This window comes from Lacerta agilis, chromosome 9 (genome assembly GCF_009819535.1).
Source record: "Lacerta agilis isolate rLacAgi1 chromosome 9, rLacAgi1.pri, whole genome shotgun sequence".
Classification (NCBI taxonomy): domain Eukaryota; kingdom Metazoa; phylum Chordata; class Lepidosauria; order Squamata; family Lacertidae; genus Lacerta; species Lacerta agilis.
Window position 1 is genome coordinate 33,747,428 of NC_046320.1, and position 12,319 is coordinate 33,759,746.

The following is a 12,319-nucleotide window of genomic DNA, read 5'->3' on the forward strand; positions in this document are numbered from 1 at the left end:
AGGTGAACTTTAATAATAATAATAATAATAATAATAATAATAATAATAATAATAATAATAATAATAGTGGCAATGACATTCCTGTCCTGTTCAACTAAAGCCGCATGTCACTACAAAATCCCGCCCCTCCTGCCTCAAAAACTAAAAGATGATGGAGTCGGAGAACTGTGGTTAAGCGGCGTAGGCACTGAAAACGCAGAAATATCGTCCTTTTGGAGAGTGTATATAGGCCTACACCGAAAGTGTTCGCCAGGGACAGGAGGACGCAGCTCTGGAAACGAAGCTCGTCGCAACGTTGTCCTTTCGCAACGACGCGGCCTCCTGCCACCCTTAATTTACACGGGAGAGCCAGTAAGCAAATTTCACTGAAGACGGGAAAGGGGGAAACCAAAACAAAACGACCGTGCCCAGAGCCGTCTCACCCATAGGGGCTAGTGGCGCGGCGCGCCAGGGCGCCGGCCCCCCAGGGGCGCCCCCGTGAGCCCGCTGGCATACCGGGCGCCCCCCTCCCCAACCCGCCCCCGCCCCCACGGGCGGGCTGGCGGCCGGGCGCTCGCGCGCCGGCAGCACAGCCTCTGCCGCCCATGCCACTCCCGGGCGGGCTGCGAGCTGGCCGCCCTCGCATCCTGTCCCGGGAGCACTGGAAGGGCGCGCAGAGCCCCACAGCTCTCTGCCCCTGCCGCTCTGGAAAGCCAGGGGTGGAGGTGGGGGGGAGCAGATGAGCAGATGAGGAGCCAAGGGGTCTTTTGGGAAGGACGGATATTGTTTTTGGCCCCTCTCCAAAAGCGGCCCCAGCGCTGGGTGAGCGCACCCGACCGTGCGCCATGCGCGCAACCTCCCCAGCAGCACCTCGGCAACCCAGCGGCCTCGATCCGCTCCTCAACCCCTCTCTCGCCCCCGCGTCGTCCGCTCCTGCAGCGGATCCTCCCACTCGGGCGCTGGGCTCCAGCCCCTTCCTGCCGTGCTGTCCATTCCCGATTGCAACCCGGCCAGCTCCTCGGCTTCCCGAGACGGGAGAAAGAGGAGGAGGGCACCTTGGCTCGCGCGCCCCAAAGACGGCGCACCAACTTTGGGCACACGTTCGCCTTTAAGAAAACACCCCCCCCCAGCCTGCATTAATGCACAAAGCCAGGCTCTCCCCCCCCCCCACCAGCAAATGACGCAGGGAGCCGTGTAGGAAAAGCTTTCCACGTTAGGATAATTCTCTCTCTCTCTCTCTCTCTCTCTCAGACTGAGGTGAGTGAGATGCTCCTAATCTGAGAGCCTCTGAAAAGAGGTGGTGTTTTCTAACTTTGCCTATTGTTGCTGATATTCTGTTTCTGGTTAATTGTTCCTTCTGCACGTTTCCCTAAGGAACCAAAAGACAAACTGGGAGTTTCTCTGCTTGCTTTAAACCGTTTTGAGTATTGCGTTTCAATTGTTGTGATAATAATAGTAGCTTATATTAATGCATTCTCCTCTGTGTTCTAGTTACAGTAGGTAGCCATGTTGGTCTGCTGTAGTCAAAACAAAATTTAAAAAAATTCCTTCCAGTAGCACCTTAGAGACCAACTAAGTTTGTTCTTGGTATGAGCTATTGTGTGCATGCACATAAAATAACACACACTACTTCAGATACACTGAAATTGGTCCTGTAAGACCAATTGCTGTCCTTAAGTTGTCAACAGGTTTACCACACCTATCAGCCAATCACCCATTCCCACCACCCTTCTGAGTAATACCCCTCCCCACCCTCTCACTATACCTAAGGGTCTGGTGATTTCTATTTCAGTGTATCTGAAGAAGTGTGCATGCACACAAAAGCGGCCTCGATCCGCTCCTCAATTGGTCATCCAAGGTTTGTCTTAAAGGGCTAGTGGCCTCCTACATGACAAAATGACTGCTCTCTGCTCCTCACTTGTCCCTGCTCATGCAGAGAATATTTCCCATTCTGGTTCAAAGGGGTTCCTGTGCTTTAAGCAGCTTGGCCTCAATAGCAGAAATGCTTCCTGCAATCCACAGAAGGGGAGGGTGATGTTATGCTTTGATCCTGCTTGCAGATTTCCCTTAGGCATCTGGTTGGGTTAGGGGGCGCAAATTACTTGCCTTGCCCCGGGTGCTGACAACCCACGCTACGCCACTTGCCGCCGCTCCTTTGAGCGCTTCTCCAGCCTGCCGCTGCGCAGGACTGGAGTAGGGCGCGGGGCGGGGGAAGGAACACGAGGGGTCCCGAGCGGGCGCTGTTTGCCAAAGGATGGGGGGCGTGGGGGCACCGGAGAGATCCCTGCACCACGGCGCAGGATAGGCTTAAGACGGCCCTGACCGTGCCCAAAAAACACGCTCGGGCTTCTATGTCCCCAACAGCAGCAGCAGCAGCAACAGCCTCCGCCGCCATGCGCTCCTTCTAGAAGCTCGCCTGTGGGCTACAGGGAAGGAAGGGCGGCCGGCACGCTTCCCCCGCCTCTCTTGAAGCAGGAAGGCGGAGCCTCCAGCACAGGCCGCAGCGGAAGCCCCAGCCGCAGAGGAGGAGGAGGCGGCGGTGGCGGCGGCGTGAGGCAACGTTTCGTTCAGCGGCGGCAGCAGCAGTAGTAGCAGCCGCCGGCATGTCTCACGAGTCTCCTCTCTGCAAGCCCTCCAGCCCGAGCAACCCCCGGGTGTTTTTCGATGTGGACGTTGGGGGAGAACGAGGTGCGGGGGGCGGGGAGAGGCGAAATGGCAGAGAGGTCGTGGGGTGGCTGGCGGGGAGGAGAGGAGGCGGGGGGAAAGCGCGCGCGGAGGGTTCTCGGGCGGCGGAAAGGGCGCGAGGCCGCCTCGAGGGGCAGGAGGGAGGGAGGGAGCTGCCGGCCTAGCCGAGGCCCCTTTGGTGGTGGCCGGCAAGCAGGTGGCCGGAGGATCGTCTGCTGCTGGTGCCGCCGCCGCCGCCGCTGCTGTCCAATGTTCTGCAAGCTCTGCCTTAGCCAACAGGACGGGCAGCGGGAGGAAGCGCCGCTGCCCCCGGATCTTTTGTATCGTTTCCCCCTCGCCCGGGTGAGAATTCTCCCTCAGGCCGCTGCCGCAGCGCGCCCGTAGCGCGCGGTGAATATATATATAGTAAAATATTGGCGAAGCGGGTTTGCGGAGACGGGACCACTTAAGGCTCCCCCCCCCCCGCTTTCCCCATCATTAAAAAACAAACAAACCCAAATTAGAATAAATCCCGCGAAATCCCTCACTGTACAAACAGGACACGAGGGAAAAAAACACGTCCTGCCCTGTCCTGCTTTATATGTTAAATATAAAATAAGTAAAAATAAAAATAAAAATCCCCTCAGAATAAGCGATTCCCTCATCAGCAACCTGGAGTGGTATGTTCGAGGAAAAGCTTTTATGGCTTTATCGTGTATTTGTGTAAACCTCTACTCTCCAGATTTAAGGAGTGCTAAGGCGGGCTATTAAATTCCATAGGTAATTTCTTTTTCATGGCTTGAACTACAGAAATAGTGTGTGTGTGTGTGTGTGTGTGTGTGTGTATCTACCGGTATCTATCGATCTATCTCTATATATATATACCTCGCCTTCTAGTGTTACATATAGCTTCATTTCGCCCAACAACATGCCTGCACAGATTCTGATTTTTGAGGAAACTGTCACATAACAGCTCTTCTGAGTGGAAAGCCTGAGGTCAGGATACTTTAATAGAGAACTATAGAATTGTAGAGTTAGAAGGGACCATGAGGGTCATCTACTCCAACCCCCTGCACTGCAGGAATCTTTTGCCCAATGCGGCACTCAAACCCACAACATGCTCTCTCAACTTGAGCTATACCAGATGTGAACGATCTGAATGCCAACTTTGCTTCCCTTCTATTAAATTTCCCTTTTGGTGTGATTTTTGTTTACCTCTTTCCGTGCAAAGTAACAGTTTCCCCATCACATCGAGGTTGGAGCTCCTTAAAGTGCAGTCCTTGGGCAGATGCAGAATTGAATTAATTAATAACATGGCATGTAACAGCTATATCTGGTTTCAGAAACAAGGCATGTCCTCAAATTAATGGCAGCAATCAAGAATCAGTGTTTCCATTCTGATCAGAAGTACTTTGGAATGGAAAAAGCTGGTATTTTAAAAAAAAACAAAACCGGTATAATCTTCAATGCACTTGTCAAGGCAAAACACATGGTATAAACCAGACTATCAAATTCGTGTTGATTAGGATTTTTCTAACCGTATGCATACGGACTAGTAACACCACCAACAAGCGGCACCCAAGGTGAACAATGGGCCTTTCCCATGTTATTAACAAGTAGTGGCACTGAGTCAAGTGCATGGGTGCCAGATAAGATAAATTTGAGCTTTACCTAGGTTGTCAGTGGAATTGCTCAAACTTGGCATAGTAACTAGAGTGTTTTATTGACTTGTGGAAAGCCTGTGTTCAAGTGGCTTTATAGCCATGAAGTTATTTGGGTATTGTGAAAATACAGTAGGTGAATTAATGCTACGTTACACAAATGTACATGGAGGAATGCAGGATGCTGGTATGATAAAACTTTGGACCTCTCTTCATTCCAGCTGGCCGAATCGTATTAGAATTGTTTGCAGATGTTGTACCTAAAACTGCTGAAAACTTTCGTGCATTGTGTACTGGAGAAAAGGGTATTGGACCCGCCACTGGAAAGCCTCTTCATTACAAAGGATGCCCCTTCCATAGAAGTAAGTTTGTTTTGTTTTTGTTTCCTTGGGTTAGCTGAAAGAAAGATTATACTTGTTTTAATTCCTTTCCTTTATTTTGATGTCCTACTCTTCTGTTTAAACCAAAACTTCCCTGGTGAAGTATAATTTATAAATGAAACAATAAATAACCACAAAACAGACAAAAAATATAAGATAAAACAGCATCATCATTAAACAAGAAAACAGAAGCTGAATCCTGACAATAAGTAGGCACTGTTGGTGGGTGGGCCCAGTTCTTTGCTCTGTTGTGGACGAAACAGGTTTGTTGTCTGTGGGTGCTCCTTGATCCCGCTCTGTCATTGGGTGCCTAAGTGGAAAGAAGTGTCTTTTTCCAGTTACATTTGGTTATCCAACTACAGCCATTCCTGGACCAAGATAGCCTTGCCATAGCCTTGCTTGCTCTGATATCCCGTTTTAACATCTTACACAAGTGTTGCTTATTATGTGGGGATATGAGATGGGGTCTTCTTGGTGTCTATACCAGTATGCATAACTCCCTGTCCCTTCCGTCTTCTACTCAAGAAATGTACCATATTTACTCAAGTCTATTGCGCCATCAAGTCTAATGCACACCTCAATTTTAAGAACCTTGAAACTAAAAGAAGTATTTTCTGGTGAATGTAAATGTGCTATTGAATCTAATGTGTGCCTTAATTTTTGCAACATAATTTGGCCAAAAATGGTGAGCATTAGATTCAAGTAAATATGGTATGTTCACTTAAGCTTATGGTGTCTTTAGTTGGCCAGCTGTGGATCAGAGTTGTGTTGTTTTTGTAGTACTGTAGCTGTTTATTAAACTTACATTTTTACCTGATTTTTACTGGGGGTGGTATTCAGTTCTAGTAAACCCATTAATAAACATGACTAACTTAGGTTAGGATTTGGTGTTACTTTGGAATGTTGTCCAACCTAATGCTAGCTTTCATCATTCTTTGTTCAAATTGTAGTTATCAAGAAATTTATGATCCAGGGTGGAGACTTCTCACATCAAAATGGAACAGGTGGAGAAAGCATATATGGTGAAAAATTTGATGATGAAAACTTCCATTACAAGGTAATGGCTTAATAATTAAAATTGTCACTTGATAGTATTATGAATGTTTTTCGTTTTTACCGTAATGAAATGTGACTTTGCCTTAAAAAAAGTTTTATTAAGGCTTTTTCTGTGTAACAAACAAGCAAATAAACAAATAAAAGTACACATAGTGTCTCCACTTTCAATTCATAGTCTTTTTCACAATTCATTTTAAGTAAATATCTGTATAAGGTCAACTCTAGCTGAAGTAAATTTAAATATAGCTGGCATTTAACAAGTACCTCATTTGAGGGAAATGTTTCAGACCCCTACTTAGTATGAATTCTTGAGATCTAATATAAAAGCTGTTAAATGTGAATAAGATACTTCAAATTAAATTCTGCATATTATCTTAGAATATCTTATTTAACTTTATTATTAAGTTCGTTGAGTGTCTGGGTTATTTTTTACCCTCAATTTAATTATTTCCTTTGGACAGGCACAAGCCTTGCTTGGCATTGTATCTGCTTCAGGAACAGCTTCAAGATCATGTGAAAATATTCACTACGTTAATTAAGATACTGCAAGCCATTTCCTTGTAGCCTTTTGTCTTCTTAGCAGGATGTCTCTGATTCTTCATTCATGAATTATTCTAATCAGAATTACACCGGTGTATTTTTATATAGCACGATCAGCCAGGGTTACTCAGCATGGCAAATTCAGGATGCAACACTAATGGTTCCCAGTTCTTTATCACAACTGTGCCAACTCCTCATCTTGATGGGAAACATGTCGTCTTTGGCCAGGTGATCAAAGGCATGGGTGTTGTAAAGCTACTAGAAAATGTTGAAGTAAAGGAAGAAGAACCTGCTAAGGTAAGCTATGACAGCTTTAGAAGAAATCATTTTTCAGTATTATAAATGAATCAAGTTTTATTTTGGAAGTGTAAAAAACAGCTGAACTATAAAAGGAAGCCCTACTGATTTCAGAAAGCTATTGAATGGTAAACCAAAGGTGTGCATATAAACTTGGGTGGTGGGTTGTTGGCTGAATTTGGCTGGGACTTGTGGCAAAATATCTTCTATTGTAATTGTTACAAGTATCTAGTAATTCCCATTATTTAACTGGCATTCAAGCAAATTGTATGATATCAAATGGAAAACTGCTTCATTGAATGGCTTGAAATTAATAGTACATATTGTATGTTTTCTGAAAATTCAGAGTAAGCTGTCTTTGGCAGGCAAAGTTGCCCTTCATGCACTCTTATTATTTTTACAGTTATGCATTATTGCAGAGTGTGGTGAACTGAAGGAAGGGGATAACTGGGGACTGGCTCCTATGGATGGTTCTGGAGATACTCACACAGATTTTCCTGAAGATTCTGATGTGGATTTAAAAGATGTAAGTATCTCTTCTCACTGAGGAAAGATGTTAGTGATGCAGTGGGAGTTGTAAGGAAACAGAAAATGAACCTCTCTTACCAAAAACAGAGTAGCATTTATTAAGACAGCACAGGGTTGTTGTGAGGGTCAAATGGGGAAAGGGGAGAACAAATGTATGCCACTCTGAACTCCTTGGAGGAAAGGTGAGATTTAAATGTAATAAAAGAAGTGAGGCTGCTGAAGATCTGGCTCAGGCACCACTGATCAGCAATGACTGCAAAACCATGTGCAAGATGCTTTGCAAGCTACTGTTGACCGTTGGGTCTTGCAGAGCGCTGTGGACGGGGCTTCACAAGGCCTGATGTTCAGCTGAGTCATAGGCAAGGGAGTAAAAAATATCAGTGTACTACCAACAGACAGCAGCATAGCAAAGGGTGCATTGGTCATACAACAAAATAGTAATGGGCTCCTGTATCAGGAAAGAATACTACAGAACAAAAACCATACTTCATCTCAACTCATTCAGAATTTAAGTGCCAAATGGGTTTAATCCAAGCTCTTCACTAGGCAGAGTCTATACAGTGATACCCCGGGTTATGTAAGCGATCCGTTCCGGGTCGCGGTACATAACGCGGGTGTGCGTATCACGAACGCACGAAAACAACCAAAAAACCTGGAAGAAGCGCGATTTGAGCGCTTCTGCGCATGCACGAAGTGCACAGAATGCTTCTGTGCATCCGGGGGTCGCGTGCACTCCGGAAACACTTCTGGGTTGCAGGCGTTCGCAGCTCAAACGTCCGCAACACAGGGGGTACGTAACCCAGGGTTCCACTGTACAGTGGTACCCCGCAAGACGAATGCCTCGCACAACGAAAAACTCGCACAACGAAAGGGTTTTGCGAGTTTTTAGTTGACTCGCGAGACGAATTCGTCTATGGCTCTTTTTCGCAAGACGAATTCGTCTGGCGAGGTACCACTGTAAGCACCGGATCCTCGCCCCGCCGTGTTTTAAAGCTGCAGGGAGTGCTGCTGTTCGCTCCTTGCAGCTTTAAAACGCTGCGCGACGCGGATCCGGTGCGCGGGGGGCGGCGTCGGATCGCGCACGGCCATCCAAAATGGCGGCGCGATCCCCCCCGCCCCCCGGAGCCTTGCCCCGCCATGTTTTAAAGCTGCAGGGAGTGCTGCTGTTCGCTCCTTGCAGCTTTAAAACGCGGCGCGGCGCGGATCCGGTGCGCGGGGGGCGGCGTCGGATCGCGCACGGCCATCCAAAATGGCGGCGCGATCCCCCCCGCCCCCCGGAGCCTTGCCCCGCCGTGTTTTAAAGCTGCAGGGAGTGCTGCTGTTCGCTCCTTGCAGCTTTAAAACGCGGCGCGACGCGGATCCGGTGCGCGGGGGGGCGGCGTCGGATCGCGCACGGCCATCCAAAATGGCGGCGCGATCCCACTCTGCCCCCCCGCGCACCGGAGCCTCGTCGCGCCGTGTTTTAAAGCTGCAGGGAGCCAACAGCAGCACTCCTGTTCGCTCCCTGCAGCTTTAAAACGCGGTGCCGCGCCATTACAGGGAGCTGTAAAGGCTTACCTTTTTCTCCGGTCGGGAGGGGTGTTGTGCATCGCGTCCATCTTGGATCGACTGTGCATGTCTGCGATCTCCAGACATGCACAGTCGATCCAAGATGGACCCGATCCATCTTGGATCGACTGTGCATGTCTGCGATCTCCAGACATGCACAGTCGATCCAAGATGGATGCGATGCACAACACCCCTCCCGACCGGAGAAAAAGGTAAGCCTTTACAGCTCCCTGTAATGGCGCGGCACCGCGTTTTAAAGCTGCAGGGAGCGAACAGGAGTGCTGCTGTTGGCTCCCTGCAGCTTTAAAACACGGCGTGACGAGGCTCCGGTGCGCGGGGGGGCAGAGCGGGATCGCGCCGCCATTTTGGATGGCCGTGCGCGATCCGACGCCGCCCCCCGCGCACCGGAGCCTCATCGCGCCGCATTTTAAAGCTGCAGGGAGCCAACAGCAATGCTTCTGTTCGCTCCCTGTAGCTTTAAAACACGGCGCGGCGAGGCTCCGGTGCGCGGGGGGGGGGGCGGAGTGGGATCGCGCCGCCATTTTGGATGGCCGTGCGCGATCCGACGCCGCCTCTCCCCACCGGAGCCTCATCGCGCCACGTTTTAAAGCTGCAAGGAGCGAACAGCAGTGCTGCTGTTCGCTCCCTGTAGCTTTAAAACACGGCGCGGCGAGGCTCCGGTGACGGTCGGAAGGGGCCCCCGGACTTTTTTTCCCATAGGAACGCATTAATTAAATTTTAATGCGTTCCTATGGGAAACGGTGCCTCGCAAGACGAAATTTCCGCAAGACGAAAAGTCTTGCGGAACGAATTAATTTCGTCTTGCGGGGTACCACTGTATAATCTTTTAATGCACCAACTGAATAAAGATTCAATATAGTAAAGTGTTCTTCCGACCTATGACAAAGCAATGTGTCATTACATAGTTGGTTGTAAATCCTGCTGCACTGAGGTTTTACCCAGATTCTAAACTTGCAGGCCTTCTCCTAAGAAAACAGGAAAATGTTTTGCAAATTACAGAATGATACGATCTCTCTCTCTCTCTCTCTCTCTCTCTCTGTTTTTGGTAGATTCACCAGGTTGTGTCTATAGCTGAAGATGTAAAAAATATAGGTAACACTTTTTTCAAAACCCAAAACTGGGCAATGGCAGTCAAGAAATACAGCAAGTCTTTAAGGTAATGAAATTTGGGATTCGAAACTAACATGGTCCAGATATTCTGGGACTGCTCCGAAGCATAAATAGGCCATTCCCCCCCCCCCCATTTATCTGCTTTAGCTAGTGTTGCAAGTTAGACATGTGGTAATACAATAATACTAATTCTGTCATTTTATTTTGTACAGGTATATTGAAGCTTCTAAAGCTATAGTAGACAAGGAAGATTTAGCAAAGTTGAATGCTGTAGCATTGAGCTGCTACCTAAATATCGCTGCTTGCAGACTGAAACTGTTGGAGTGGCAAGATGCACTTGAAAACTGTACTAAGGTATATTGCTTATATTTTGGCTCAGAAAAATGGATAAAGTAGAATCCAGCAAACAGTTTATGACACAATTTTATTTAAAACAGTATGCATAGGCATAGCAAAGCATTCTTATTTTTATCTGTCCAGTTTCTGAATTCATTGCATTAGGTCAGCATTGATGAAAATTTTAAAACCAATAACCTGCCATTTCTTGTTTGGCCCCCAAACAGCATTTCCCCCCTATCTCCCTTTTTGTCCTACACAATAAAATTCTATTGAGGCATTTTTCAAGCCCAATTTAGTGTTCTACAACTCTGTCATATTTATATGTTCTTTCCATGTGCCTTGATCCATTCATGTTTAGCACCTGCATGTTGGGATGTATTGCTTGGGCCACTGATCAGTAACACACCTGTAGGCCAACACATGCCTTAAGAGATATAAACGCAATGAATAGGCGAAGCATGCAAAATTTATGCAGACCTACATTGTGTTATATGTGTACATATGCCCCATTGTGTACATATGCCCCAAGAAAATCAATAGGAGCCCATTTCTGTGTGTCCCCACAAGCTGAGATTCAGTATATGGCTATAAGAAGAAATTGCTTTAGTGCAGCTTGATTGAATTCTTGGTAATTTTGTGATTAAAATATTTTGGTACTTAATAGCCATTGATCTCTAGGTGATGTAAATTGATTATCTGAGTAGCCACAAGGTGTTGGTATACTGTCCAGATCTTTTTCAGTCTTATTTCATACTGATTGCTCAGCATGGTTCAGTGGCTACTTAAATTGATAGATACCAGAATGTCCACAAAAGACTGTTTAGAGGAAAATAAAACAGCCGTTTATGTTTTCTATTACTTGGGCACACAGGAAGGTTTTGTTGCTTATCAGGTTAGCGACTTGAATTAGGCTGATAAGGAGAACTAGCTTTTGCTTGAAATAAACCTAGGAAGTGGTTGCATCATTTGTTTCCTCACTAAAAACTTCTCATGAGATGCTGCTGCTGAAATTATTGCAGTAGCTGGTTTTGTTTACTGAATCTTAAGAAATATCAGGAATATTGTTATTATTTTGCAGGCTCTGGCCATAGATCCTACAAACACCAAAGCACTTTACAGAAGGGCTCAAGCTTGGGAAGGAACAAAAGATTATGATCAGGCATTGGTAATTACAAGTACTTGGTTTGACTAACAATGTTAAAGTAAGATATACATAAACATATTGCTTATTTCTTTTCTTTTTCTTTAAAGGCTGAGCTTCAGAAGGCTCAAGGCATAGCACCTCAAGACAAAGGTATAGTGCCATTCTGCTTAGTACCATTGACTAGGTAGCCTTTTGAATAAGCTGGACTAGCTTCACCACAGACTGAAAACATTTTCTTACTACTTGAGCCAGTATATATATCCCAGTGAGGGTGGGGAGAAAAGTAAGGGAAGAGAGTGTTATGTTACGTACTCTGAAATGAACATGCATGACTTTAAGTTACACAAGCTATATTCACACTATTTTCTCTCCTGCTGCGTTTTGACTACCTTATTCTTAAATCAACCCTCTCTCGGGGAAAATGAATTTTTGGAATGGGAAGTTGTATTCTAAACAGGTTACTTTTGGAAAAAGGTGTGAAAGTTTTCTGCAAAAGCATAAAACAGCAATTTTAACCACTTTTTGTTTGTTTACTTCCACAGCTATCCAAATGGAAGTACAAAAAGTTAAGCAGAAGATAAAGAATGAGAAAGAAAAAGAGAAGGCAGCTTATGCAAAGATGTTTGCTTAAATCAAGATAGTTTCTCCTCCTTAACTTGTGCACTGATAAAGGCAGGATTAGTATGAGTAGTAGTGACAGTGTGTTATTGACTGTCACTAATACTGATGCTGTTTCACATGTTTACATCTTGGCTTTTTTAAAGGTTGCATATAATTTCAAACATCTTTCATTATTAAGTTAAATGGTAAGGCACTTAACAGTAGTTGTATTTTAACCTAAAAAGTGTATGAAAGGCTACTTTGTAAAACTTCAGAATGATCGAGAGCAAAGAATTTGAGCAAAGTTAGGTTGCATACCAGAGGCTTAGATTCAACAAGCTATTTCCATCCCTTTTATCCCTCACCTGTAATTCTCATTATTGAAGATTCAAATGCTGTTAGAATGGTGTTGAAGAAATAAACTGCATTTGTAATCATGTAGGGAAAGAATT

General features: G+C 46.1%; 1 protein-coding gene across 1 annotated transcript; it reads left to right on the forward strand.

Moving 5' to 3' along the window:
* Positions 1–2,536: 2,536 nt before the first annotated feature.
* On the forward strand, positions 2,537–12,306 carry PPID (peptidylprolyl isomerase D). Its single transcript, XM_033161121.1, has 10 exons — positions 2,537–2,667; positions 4,526–4,666; positions 5,635–5,741; positions 6,389–6,577; positions 6,981–7,103; positions 9,724–9,830; positions 9,997–10,138; positions 11,202–11,288; positions 11,375–11,417; positions 11,810–12,306. The coding sequence occupies exons 1-10, from the start codon at positions 2,583–2,585 to the stop codon at positions 11,896–11,898; spliced, it is 1,113 nt and encodes a 370-aa protein (XP_033017012.1). The 5' UTR covers positions 2,537–2,582; the 3' UTR covers positions 11,899–12,306.
* The last annotated feature ends 13 nt before the right edge of the window (positions 12,307–12,319 follow it).

Bases quoted from the DNA above. Each gene is read 5' to 3' on its own strand.
- PPID (XM_033161121.1), top strand. From the start codon at position 2,583: ATGTCTCACGAGTCTCCTCTCTGCAAGCCCTCCAGCCCGAGCAACCCC. The intron at 2,668-4,525 runs GTGCGGGGGGCG...TCTTCATTCCAG, and splicing joins GGACGTTGGGGGAGAACGAG to CTGGCCGAATCGTATTAGAA. The intron at 6,578-6,980 runs GTAAGCTATGAC...TTATTTTTACAG, and splicing joins AGGAAGAAGAACCTGCTAAG to TTATGCATTATTGCAGAGTG.